The sequence below is a fragment of the Macrosteles quadrilineatus genome, unplaced genomic scaffold (genome assembly GCF_028750875.1).
Source record: "Macrosteles quadrilineatus isolate MER2022 unplaced genomic scaffold, UCM_ALF_1.0 Scaffold_6__1_contigs__length_79288215, whole genome shotgun sequence".
Classification (NCBI taxonomy): Eukaryota; Metazoa; Arthropoda; class Insecta; order Hemiptera; family Cicadellidae; genus Macrosteles; species Macrosteles quadrilineatus.
This window is the reverse complement of record NW_026542599.1, coordinates 7,093,904-7,107,437: the sequence shown is the minus strand read 5'-3', so window position 1 is coordinate 7,107,437 and position 13,534 is coordinate 7,093,904. Positions and strand designations below refer to the sequence as shown.

At 34.0% G+C, this 13,534-nt stretch overlaps 1 protein-coding gene across 1 annotated transcript; it reads left to right on the top strand.

Annotated features, from left to right (window-relative positions):
* The first annotated feature begins 527 nt into the window (after nucleotides 1–527).
* On the top strand, nucleotides 528–13,430 carry LOC128997108 (calcium and integrin-binding family member 2). The gene is made up of 6 exons (XM_054422686.1): nucleotides 528–579; nucleotides 5,462–5,496; nucleotides 8,191–8,308; nucleotides 10,330–10,477; nucleotides 12,158–12,252; nucleotides 13,289–13,430. Exons 1-6 carry the CDS (start codon nucleotides 529–531, stop codon nucleotides 13,409–13,411), a joined length of 570 nt encoding a protein of 189 aa, XP_054278661.1. The 5' UTR covers nucleotide 528; the 3' UTR covers nucleotides 13,412–13,430.
* The last annotated feature ends 104 nt before the right edge of the window (nucleotides 13,431–13,534 follow it).

Here is a 13,534-nt window from a genome sequence, read left to right as displayed (position 1 = left end):
TATCAGCTTCTCAAATAGTGCGCCAATGTCGTCATTTTGTTAAGTCCCATTTAGTTTGTTTTGTACGTCTATGTAAAGGCGTTAATTTTTACATGAGAACAGTGTTTTATGGGGTATTTTTTTAATTTTCCACTAAGCTATAAACATATTACTAATAAACACACTGTAGTACCCTCCCTGTACCAGCTAATAACTCGTTAAACCTAATGTTATTTCGAACATTTAGTTACAAAATTAGTAGGAATAAATCCGACGGGTTTAAAGAAATATTTAAGCAAAAATCCAATCAGGCAAACGGAAATTCGCTTAGCCCGTAGGTTTGCTGCGCCAGGGATATTTTAAAAACTGTACCAGTTTGTCTATATAGATAGTATGTCTCCTATGGTATCTTAAATTCAATGATAGAAGCAAATAAGGGATGGTTCTAGGAGGTTACATTGTTGTAAGAGCTGGTGATCAATGTAGAGAGCGCCACGCCCTTAGTGAGGCACACCCTACCTGAGGTCATCAGTGACCTGTGACCTGGCCATGGGGAACAAGGTGGTCACCTTCACAGAGGAGCAACTGGACAACTATCAGGTAGGGAACATCACCAGTTTAACAATAAAATAGCGATACAGCGGTAAAATTACAATACATTGCAATGAAATAGAAATAAGGTTGAAATAATATAAAACGACGGAATTGCATGACAAACCCTATACAAAAATAATAAAACCTCAGCAAATAATAATAACACCTCTACAGTAATGGACAATAACAATAATGCCAGTTATAAACAATAACGCGACCACACTGTAACGTATAAATTTTTATATCGATTATTGAGATAGGGACGCCACCTATGTGTGTATTTAAACCTAAATATGAGTGAAGGATGAGTATATAATCTTTAACTATTAATACAACTTCAGTATCAAATAGTCAATGGGATAATGGAGTGTGATTATCTATGTAGTGATACTGATTAAGATCAGCTGTTTCATTAGACAGGATATTTGATTTAAATCCCAACGACCAAGGACAGCTGGGTCCAGTTACAAACCATCAAAAAGCTACTGATTTTTCTCAGAATCGATCCGGCGTCCTTTTGATTTTTAGGCGAGCACTATAACCACTCAGCTGATACCCTACGTCACTATAACTGTATACATATCAGTATGGACACATTCAATGACTGTGTACAGTTTTAGTATGACAGTAACATCACATAATAATTCAATAAGATACAAATAGTATCACAATAACACGAAATCATAATAAAGTAACAACATAACAAAAACACAACAACTTATAAGAAAAATAAGGCAACAACAAAATAATACTTTGATTATTTTTGTTATTAGATATATAAGACACATTTGTATCCCCTGCATTTGTATATAATATACTCAACATGTAGGAAGAGAAAAATCCAAAAGTGTCCTCATTTTATACTGTTTGCAGCTATTTAATCTGCGTTTAAAAATTTTAAAGAGTGTTATTGCGCATAATTTTGTCTATGTAAATTTGATTTACTGGCACTTTTTGCTTCCAGGGATTGTGAAATTAAAGAAAAGTGCTGTTACCGCCCTGTGAATGCTACGATAATAGCTAATTCCTCATTTACCTATTGGGAAGTTCACATCATGAACAAAGTGCCCATTGCTTAATATTACTCAACAAATATTTAAATAAATTATAAAATGTCCTTGATTACTCAATGTTAGATTCACTTTAGGGATTAATCTATATAAATAAAATTAGAGTTTTGTCTGTACATTGCTTAGAATAATGAACTTTTTGGTTATTTTTACATTTCATAGGTCAGAGAAACCGAATCAAACCTTATCTCAATTTCTGTCTGTCTGTCTGTCTGTCTGTCTGTCTGTCTATCTGTCATTCTCTTGGTAACGCTAAAATACGCACTTTATTACAACTACTCCTCAATAACTATAGCACTGTCCCGCCTGAAACTTATTTTCCAAATACTATACATATATGAGATGGTTTTAGACGTATTTCATCGAATATGAGACAGTTAGATATTTAACAGTAAACCCTTGAAAATCAAGTTTTTGTCGATTTTTGACGTGGAATTTCTGGAAGCCCATGTTAACCTTATGAGAAATGAAATTATTGAATCTTAACAGCTGTTTCAATTAAACAAGTTGGTTCTGTTCTGTGATGTTCAATAGCATTAAAGTTACAAGGATTACCAACAGGGTGCAGCACTAGCACTATTATTTCTTTTACATTTATGACAACAGCTAATTTGCAACCTGGAGGCGAGTGAGCGTAGCGAACGAGCTAACCTGAAGGCAAGTGAGCGTAGCGAACGAGCTAACCTGAAGGAAAGTGAGCGCAGCGAACGAGCTCCAACATACAGGTGAGTGAGCGTAGCGAACGAACTTCAACCAGGACGTGATTGAGCCATGCAAACGAGATCAGATAGTAAAAATAAAAGTAAGCCTACCGTTATAGGATCGACCGGCAGACACAGAGGTAATTTAACCTTTTATTGATTGTCATACCGATCCGGAACAACAAAAAACAACATAAAATGAAGCTATGTATAATAGTTTGGCCAGCATATCTTAAAATATGCAAACCAACTGCTGTTCGTTATATAAGAAGGTTTCAACTGAATATTATAAGATCCCCGTGCGTAGAACGGGTACACAGCTAGTCATAAATAATAATATGAATTCTAAGTGTATGTCACGTTAGCGTGTTTGTTGGTAATATGTCTTTTTAGGTTACGTAATAAACTTGGTAGGGACATTATATCGATACTGTAATTTGATGGATTTGTTCATCTAGTTTTCGAGGTAGTGCAAAACTAAAGTATCTTAAAACATATCTCATTAAAATATCCTTACCTTATAGTATTTATCCATCGCCCACCCAGCCCACGTGTACGTAACCTACCATTGGCAAAACATAAAAAAACAATACTTTTAAGTAAAGTGTAAACACCATAGGAAAACATTTTTCACTGTTACCGCTTTCGAGAGGAGAAAGAAAAAACACCCGGAACTTTTAACTAGATTTAAAAGTGTTGAGGTCAAAATAGTCATTGCTTTTGCCGTCGATTTATTTCAGTCCCCCAGAAGTAATAAAGTTGGGTTACCATGTCCTCCATTTTGGAAAAAATATATTTAGAGATATTAGAGATGCAATGCACCATCAGAAAATAATACATTGGGGACTATTGGCAAACTCAATGTTTTTGGAATGAACAATTAGCTCATTATACTGCTAAAATAATATAACCCAGTTACTCAAAATTTAACTTTTTATTTTTTAGGTGTACCCAGGTAATCCCACAGAAAAGTACGTTTTCGGTGGTAATACACGTTGCCTGTTAAGTATAGCTTCACAAAAAAATAATATCACGAATATGTTTAATATTGTAATGGGGAAGCAGTGTAAAGTTTTTATTTATTAAAGCGGTTTGATAAAAAATGTCACATTACGGTTAGTTATCACCCGATTACCTTAACGAAAGTACGTCAAGATTAAATTATAATTTACCTACATTGTTACATGTTATAAAAGAAATCCGAACCCTAGAATTAAATTAGCATTTACTTAGGACTGTAATAGTCTTCTGATTCAATTATTGTAACACTTTAAGCTCGTTTTTATACGTGTTTCATGGTTGGTTGCGCTAGAGTGCACAGATGTCGTAATAATTGCTCTTACATTAGGATACGTTTTACCATAGACTAAAAGGATAGTATACCTACTCACTTCTACTCTCTTTAATGTATGGTTTTACATCGATCGCCACCAGCATACACCTTCGTGTTTATACCAAAACCTAGCCTCTAGATTGCTCTTTTACAGAAACGGTATCGTTACCATCTCATTTCAACTGGGTATCAACCTGAATTTTTTTAAATACTGTAACTCGTTTGAGCTGTTACGAAAACAGCAGTTAATACTTTTATTTCCCGTAATTGTATGGAGTTTTATAGGAAAATCGCATGAGTTGCAAAAACTTATGAATCCAAATTTTTATAGCAATAGGGACTGAATAATTGTGTTAAGATCTAAAATGGCTATAACACACTAAATTTTAAACAAAATGGTTCAGGCCGTGTTTTGAACATCCTGTTTTTCCCTTATATTATGGGGTTTTACCCAAGAACCCCTATATGGAATTGAAAAATAAAAAATATGAAAAACAACACCTGGGAATACCATGGATTAGTACACATACCAAATTTCTAACTCGCACACGGACATCACATTGTAAACCACCCTTTTTACGTTCAATGACGCCCAAAATGGATATCAAAATTCAAACTTGACAATTTTGACAAAAAATACTTTTCCATATACTAAGGGGAGAAAGTAAAACAGAAAACAAAGTTAACGAGATTGGAAGAACGAACGCAAGAAGTAGATTAAATTATATTACACTTCTGCTAGAAAATAAAACTGAAATGAAAAGAAAGATAAAACAAAATTGTCAATACCTAAATAAGTGAGTAATCACACTCGGACCCCATAACTCAAGTCCGCGTTCCAACATGGAACATCCGCGCATCGAAGCCTTTCACACATAATTTGGCGAAACTAATTGCGCACCACCGATGGCAGATCTAACATAACAATGCATTTGGGACTCCCATAATTCATCATTTCCTTGCAATCTTTGCAGAGGAGGTCGCGAAATCACAGTCACTCATATGGGAACTCCGAAGGCTAGGTTACAAAACCGATTGAGGGTACAACTCATAATACCTTTATCAAATTAATTATGTTATAAACTAACTAAGTCCCCTTCAAAAAGCTACTTAAGATCCTCATGAATGTTTTTTTGTATCATTAATGAGTAATATTAATATATTTGAAGTCACTGTAAGGTAACTTTTATAAAAAAAAAAAAAACTTTAGCAACAATATTTTACAAAATAATGGATTCAAGAAAATGCACATAATTTTTAACCTAATTACTGGTTACACATTCCAGTGGAAATAAACAGATTACAAATCACTGAAAGGGAAAATTTTAAAATAAACTATTTTTATCTGTTATAAATACTGCAGTTATTTTTAAAAGAAATTATCATTGAAAGTTATACAAGGTTTATCTAGTCGGGACAACAATGTACGTCATAGATGGAAACTTGCCACCTGGCAAATACACACAGTTCAAACGCCAGCTATCAGCTGTTAAACCAAGCATTGTTGACCCTGCAGGGTTGCCAACGTAGAATTTCAATTAACCTATAAACTTAATTAACTATCTCAAAATATGACCCACATAATCTATGTAGACATAAGAGATACATAAATAGTTTTAAGGCTTTTTAAGGTTAAAATATTATTAAAGGGCATTTTGTAAGGCCTTACTTAGAAAATTATACAGTTTCATAGACTTTATTTAAATTTAGAGGTACTAAAAGTTTAACACATGATTTGTCTTAATACTAAAATGTTATAATGCCACACGCTCAAATTTGTTCAGGACTGTACATTTTTCACAAGGAAAGAAATATTAAGGTAAGTACATCCACTTACATTTAAACATTATTAAATACGTTTAATATAAAATGAAGTGGGGGATATCAAATCTAAAATGTGAATCGGTCTCTGATATAGTATGTCTTACCGCGAGACCTACTAAAATAGTTGATTCCTTATAAGAAGTTCGCTAATAGCAATGGAACAAAAATTGACTTGCTCTTGGGTCTCCTATTTATAAAACTACCAAAACAATGTTATCAAATAAACAAATATACCCAAACTAATTGGTCACAAACATTAGATATAGAGGTTATGATAGGACGGCCTTGAAAGCCGAATTTTAATCAAATTGTCAGAATTTAATCTGAGCTAGAGGGGATTGATAACAATTTTCTTGAAGGGGTAAGGGTGATAACAGATTCGTTGTCTATCTCTTTTTGGTATCGTTGAGATAGAAGGTTGAGGATTAGTTCTTCTTTTGCGGTTGTAATCCGGACATAATCACTAAATGATCTGCTACAAAAACATGTCTGAAGGACCTTGGCAATAATGGAAGTAACTTGTGTGCTTAAATAATATAAAATCAAAAGCTAATAATCATGGGACTCGTTTAAACAGTCTGCGATTATTTTAAAGAAATTCTAAATAATAAAAATATTTCTCTATAATTTGGATTTGAAAAACTCTGATTCAACCTTCAACAATAATGTAACTATTGTGTGAGCTTATAAAAACGAACTATATGACCTTTTTCTTTGGTATTCTTAGATATTGCATCTTTGCTTATAGTGCTTATATCTTTGTAAATATTATCTTCGCTTTGTTAAAAAGTTGTATTCAACTTACATCAGCAAGGCCGTCAGTGTTCTCTGTTTGTGCGGTAGCTCCGTAAAATTTTACTATAACTAGCAGCATCTTAAATATGTGAATGGAATCTTTAGCTCTATCACTAGTCAAATATATGGCGTAAATAAAGCATATGCACAAATCTATTAACTTGATAACCAGCATCCCAACAAATACATTTATGAGTCCCGCAAGGCTCTGATCTTGGTCCATCACTCTTTGCGGCATCACAAATCAATAAAACTTTTTACACACCGTTTATGTACACTTTTATATCTTTCTGAGTCTTTTGGCAAATTTCCCATGTATGGAATAAAGTATTACCCTAAATATAGACCTAGACCCGGGACCGATTTACTTTTACGTTTTGTTGTCCCCAGAGGCCAAAAACACAATCCGTTCGAATTTAAATATTTGTGAATTCGAACGTGTGTGTGTCCGTTAGCACGAAAACTCGTATAAAAGTGAACAGACTTCGGCGAAGTTTGGTACAGACGTGTAAACCTACGTTTATTCGATCGATTTGGCAAAAGAATTCAGACTATGGGAACGGGGGTTTATGGGATAAAGTATGTTTTTTTTTTCATTTTTTACCCTAAAACCCTAACGTTTTAAAATGTCTTCCTATGTAGACCATGTGAGAGTTTATGACTAATTATATTGTTTATGCTAAACTACTAGCATTTAAATAAGAATCACACTAATTACCTTCATTGTAACAGCAAACCTGAGTACCCTTCTAACCTACAAGGAATACATTTGTCAAGTTGAAGAAAATATCTCATTTTCCAATTTCCAAGTAGAAATTCACTTAGTCTACAGGCTTGCTTCGACAGTCGTATTTTCAATTCAAATAATGATTTATTATGTTTTTATTGAACATTTCACCGCGACTAGCAGATCCAGAGCGCTGTCGACCAGATGTGTGGACTGTGGAGGTCCAATGGCAGCCGTAAGTGGATCAAGGTCCACGGGCGCTCCCGTCCAGACCTTAACCGGTCATAATTACTTATCGAATTTAGTTGAGTGTCCTTAGACGGTCGAAGGATCGAAGGGTGGATGCAGAAGCATATGGACTCCTGCAGCAATGCATTGCAGTATGTACTCTTGGCTGGAAATGTGCGTGGAAGAAGTAGAAGAGCGGGCAGGGGTGGAAATGTAGCCCTCCAGTAGGTATCTTGGGTTGTTGTTCAAACCAGTGTACGTTTAGAGTATTCAGAATTTCAGTGTCGACTTACGATAGAGCTAGACATTTAATACTCCATGAGTTGTAATAATGATAGCTAGTTTTAAAATGAAATTATCGTCGTTTGGTAAAACCATCGACTGAGTAGGATACCGATATCTGATGAGTAAGCCAACTTTTAATAAATTCAAACTGGTATTTTTTGTTTCAGACTCTAGTTAGACCAATTACACGTTAGCTACTGTATATTTATAAAAGTTTACCCCCAATATAGAATTAAAATACCCCCACCACAGTAAACCTGCAGACTAAGAGAATTTCCATTTGCCTGGTTGGATTTCCACTTTAATATTTCCCTAAACATGTCAGATTTATTCCTAATTTAATAAGTATAAGGTAATAAGGTTTTTTTTAAATCATTTTCAAATTGAATACAAGTGAATACACTATTTACTACAGAGCAATTTTTTAGTTATTTTAACGCTACCAGTTTCGACTCTCAGAAGGGGGTCTGAAGACTTCTTCAGAACACAATGTGTCAATTTTCATCCACACATGATTTTTCTGGAGAAAACCCCTTCGGAGATTGAATCCAGTAATCTAGATTGGTCTTCAACAATTGCCAGCATTAAAAGGTATTATTTACTTTTTAAATTTACGAAAAGTGCTTCGGAGGCTAACATGAAACTTTGCTGCAGGGTTTACAAGAGGTTCAGGGAGGTCAGTCCAGATGTAGTGCCGAAGACTATGACAGGCAATGAGGCACACACGGTCCGCGTCAACAGGGAGCAGATGGAGAGGCTGCCGGAGTTGAGGGTTGGTAAAATAATGATTCACACCACAAAACTAGTCTTATTTACGAAGATAATTGTGGGCTTCACCTTTATTTTTGTCTGTGATGTCCAGGACTCGTCAAAACACATATAAACGCATATATACGCACACAACGAAATCGTCCATGGCATCAAAAGTCCAACGTTTCGCGGAACTAAAAAAAAGTGTTTTCCAACCCTGAGGAAGCTGGACGTTTCTTTTGAGTTCCGCGAACGTCGGACTTTTGATGCCATGGACGATTTCGTGTTGTGTGTATATGTGTTTATATGTGTTTTGACGAGTACTGGACATCACAGACAAAAATAAAGGTGAAGGCCACAATAATCTTCGTAAATAAATAACACCTCACCTAAAAGCATTCAGAAACAAAACGAGTCTATTCTAGAAGTGGGTTACCACTATTAAAATTTGCCCCTACAAATGAAGTTGAGGTGAATTGATGTAACCTAACCGTGGCCATAACTAACCCAACCTGTAGGGGGAATTTTAAAAGTCACAACTCTCTTCTCAAAAAGACCACATACAACTATGTTATATTGATGTCTTAATTATTTAACCATCAGAAATAGTAGCAGCCTTTAAGCTGGACAGTTTAGCGGTAATAGATCTCACCTACATTGAAAGTCCACGAATAAGTACATTGTCTTTCCTCTGGAGGATCACGGAAGCACCAGTAAGAAGAGTCGGTATTTTGTTGATTGAAAGACATAGTAACAAAAGGGGGTAATTCTCGATATAAAAACTCGATATGAAATCAACCTAATGAAAAGAATGAGGAAAAGAAACAAATTTATGCATCAACCTTTAAATATTTAAAAAATGGAGGGGATTTTGGATTGTTTTTTGGTTCTAGAGGAACATTATCAAAATTGTTTATGAGCTTTTGGAAACTATATGATTTGGACAGATCCTTTTTGAAAATTAATTCATACATGAAATATTAAAGGTTCATTGACTATAATAAGAAGTCATTTATACCGAAACATCAAAATTAATCAGTCATAGATGTTAAATCATTCAAAATTTTATCTGTGTCATTGGCAACCTTATTTTTAAGGCAGACTCGTTTATTTTTTTTAATAAATTCTTATCTTTTTTATGGTTCAATTTTAAGGAGATCCAGTATCTTTTTTGTATAGACTAGATCCATCTATAACTTTAGGGTTTGAATTTATCACTAAAGAAACGACTGGTCACAGTCAGCATCAAAGCTAAAATGTATCTTACTCTATGCTATAAAAATACTCAATTAATTACTCGTATCTGCCAGTTTGAAATGTGACAAGAAAATGTGCTGTCTTAGGGAAATTATGGATGATCAAATTGATCTAGAACAGATTTCAAATGTCAAAGTTTCAGTTTCATAGAACCTTCAAAAGGGATACATTGTACAAACCTTTTATGAGGTTTCCTTCCCACGTCTTAACTTCAGGAGGTCTTCATCACACCGTACCACCGTACCGTGATGTATCATTTCCACAAAGAAGTCCAATAAAATTATAGGAGCTCTCTTTCAACTTGACTTTTAAGTGTTTAAAGTTTATATCCATGCTATGTTTGATTACCTAGATTATTATTGTTTTGGTCTGACCAGTACAGTACAGCTGTTTGCTATATGATTTTTTTAACTTTATTTAATTTACAATCTGCCTGATTTAGGGTAAAAGTAATGTGTGCTGATTTATTTTCATTAATTTCGAACCTCCATGTTCTAAACCAATGGGAAATTTCATCAAAGTTTCGCTGTAAATTTGCTGTAGCTTGAGCCGGATTGTCTCCGTGCCATCCGCAAATGTAGCAACCATAGTGTTTACACTTTATGGTAGGTCCGATGTATAGAGAATATACAAGTATGGTCCAAGTACGCTTCCTTGGGGGATTCCTGATTCTTTAATTTGGAAAGTTCTGTTGGTAAGATATGATTTCAAAATAGGAAAACTGAATGGTGTAGTAACTTCTTAATTTTGAAACATGATTTTAATGTCTCTTTTTAATGTCAACAGGAAAATCCCTTCAGAACCAGAATCCTTGAGGTATTTTCAAGGGATGGAAAGGGAAACTTGACCTTTGAAGATTTTTTGGATCTTCTCTCCGTGTTTAGCGAGCAAGCACCTCGGGACATCAAAGTGTTTTATGCTTTCAAAATATACGGTGAGTACTTTACACAGTTTAGTAAACATACGCAGGACTACGTATCTTCACTATGCACTTTCCAATTAACCAATCAAAACGTACCTTTTATACGTGCTGAATTTTATTGGTTATCAGTAAACATAATAAGATAATAGTACAGTTCTAGTCTTCCTAAAGACATTGACAATCAAGATAGGTTTTCATATATATATATATTCATATACTTTAATATCAGATTGTTTCGTGCATATGTAAGTATTCCGTAAATGATTCACATGCAAATATTTCATTAGAACAGTTTTTGACGTAGCTAATGCAAATTTGGCCTTATGGCTTAATGCAGGACTTATGACAGGGCTCTTATGACTCATGAATCAAGTAACCCTATACTGGCAAAGTGAAGTGATAGTTCTGACTCCTATTGCATAATAACCAATTGGCCTTTCTCAATACTAAATGCATCTCAGCTCTCAGCATCGTCATACTGTACTTATAACCAATCCCTTTCAAAATGTGCCATATCATTCATACTGATTTCAAATAAATACAAATTTCTTGTTAGTAAATCAAGTATCACTCAATCAATAAAGTGAAAATAATAGTTAGATTCCTATAACATAATAGCCATTCGGCCGGGCCTTTCTCAATGTCGAGTCCAGACCTCTATACAAGGTTGACCGCTTATTCAATACAGTACGTGTCGGCTGCGGCGAAGTGGCGTGGAGAGGCTGTGGAAGGTCAGAACAGCTGATCGCCAGACACAGTGGCTGTGATCAGCTGTTAGTTGCGCGCGCGGGTAACTGAGCGTGAAGAGGTTATGTCACCAGTCACAGTCCATTGATCTTTGTTTACTTACTTCCCCTTCTCTATTTGAATTATATTCATTAAACTCATTGAAACTGCGAGTATTGAACATCGCGTTAGATGATAAAACTTTAATTTCGCGATAAAGGAAATGGGATAGGTCTAAAATACATTTCTATTAAATTTAAGAATTCCATAGAAAAAAAATTCAATCAATCCTCTATCACTTATGAAGATTATTCAAGTATGAAGTAGGCCTATAAAATATTTGAATTATATTTTTATCAAAATTATAAACTGAAAACTGAAGTGTGAGGAATAACTAAAATAAGTACAATAAACACAAACAATAAATTAAAATTGAATATAAAACAAAAGTATTTTTTTTTATTTTTATGCAAGGGTTGATTTAAAATTTTTGATTTAAGACTACAATTTATTTACAAGTCTATAATGGTTTTCTGTTAAATTTAAATCAACAATTTATTTTTAAAAGATAGGTGGTATCTCAACTACCCTTGCTTTGCTACCTAATTTCAATTTGATTTTCCAAAATAAAATTTTAAACGTACCGGTAGTTAAAAAAAAGTTCCCATTAAAATCCATTGATAACTCATATGAATACAAACTACAGTAGTGCATTTCAATAATTATGAAAGGTTATCAAGTAAATTTAAACCCCTCATGGTTCTGGAGATTATGGAATAGTCTAGAAAAAATGTGCAACGTTGCCATCTAATATACCTACCTACCTATTTACTAAGAATATTATCACGGTAAAATTGCAAGTCTAATTTTTAAAAGACTTTATACAATTTTTTTAGCATGCAGATTGTTAAAAATATAAATAATTAAGATGGTTGCATGTAATTATTGTATTCTTTCCTTGGCTAGATTTTGACAATGATCAACACATAGGACCTGAGGACATCGAGACGGCTCTGAGACTACTAACACATGGAGAACTTACTCCAGAAGAGATCTCTCAGGTATTTTATCATTGATTGTGATATTATATTGTTGATTATTTTGTTAGTATTTTACTTTCGTCCATACAGTCATAGGCTATTTTAATGTTTATTAGTGTTTTAGTAAATTTCACATGTTATGGGAATAAGCTATTATACTGAAAGTCTCTTGCAAGACCTAAACCCGGAACCGATTTTGTTTTTTTGTTTTGATGTCCCCAGATGCCAAAAGCACCTTCCGTTCAAATTCATTTATATGTTTTTTTTTGTTAGCTGTAGTAAAAATTATCTGATTTTGATTAAATTTGTTACAAACCTTTAAACCTAAATTTTTATTAGAACGAGTTTGTGAACCAGCAAGGTCGGAATATGGGGTGAAAATGGGTTTTCTCATTTTTACCCTCAAAACATAGACTTTCCCAATATCTCTCTAAACCATTTTGTAGAGCTTAAAAACAAATAATTTAGTATTTTGAAGTTTTTTTGCACAGTTATTTGTTATAGAAAAAAGACTATATGTAAAATTTAAAATGCTTATGATATTCTTATGAGGAATAAGTAAACTGTTGTAGTTCGCTTGTATATATATATATATATAGAAGCATTGGATGATGCTCAATTGGTGTTCCACTGATATGGGTATTTAAACAATCGAAAGTTGAAAATTGGGAATGGCCCATCTGTCATGTAGCTATGGAGCGAAATGTCATACAGTGGTCCATGTGATGATCAATGATTGCCTTTTGCTCTTCCTGATGACTAACTCAGTTATTTTAGTACAAGAGAGGCTTGGCATGAAACTATGTATACAAGCTTCGTCAAAGAATCTCAATATTTTGTTTTCTTGTAAATTATATTTTAAAAGGAATTGACAATAGGACTTTTATCTGAAGTGTTTTTAACTTAAATCATAACTGGACATTGGTTGAGGAAGCCATACTGAATATAGTTGGCCAAGATCACCATTTATACTTGATAGATGCTTGTACCAAGGCTTACCACGTTGGATGATGTTGTTTACTTTATTTTCACTCAGTACTAATTTTATGTATCCTAGGTTGTGGAGAAGGCAGTGGAGGAGGCAGATGTTGACGGGGACGGTAAACTTTCCTACATGGAGTTTGAACATGTCATCTTGCGAGCTCCTGACTTCCTTTCAACGTTCCACATCAGACTTTAGATCTCAATACCAAATGAAATAAAATCCTCTTCAACTTTTTAAAGCAGAAGTTTATTTTGAATCATAACAGTTCTATGTTGTTTAGATAAATTTACACAACACCAACTTCACATGGTGCAATTT

Coding starts and splice junctions, on each gene's coding strand:
- LOC128997108 (XM_054422686.1), top strand. CDS start 529: ATGGGGAACAAGGTGGTCACCTTCACAGAGGAGCAACTGGACAACTAT. Junction 580..5,461: donor AGCAACTGGACAACTATCAG/GTAGGGAACATC, acceptor AAATTTGTTCAG/GACTGTACATTTTTCACAAG. Junction 5,497..8,190: donor ACAAGGAAAGAAATATTAAG/GTAAGTACATCC, acceptor ACTTTGCTGCAG/GGTTTACAAGAGGTTCAGGG.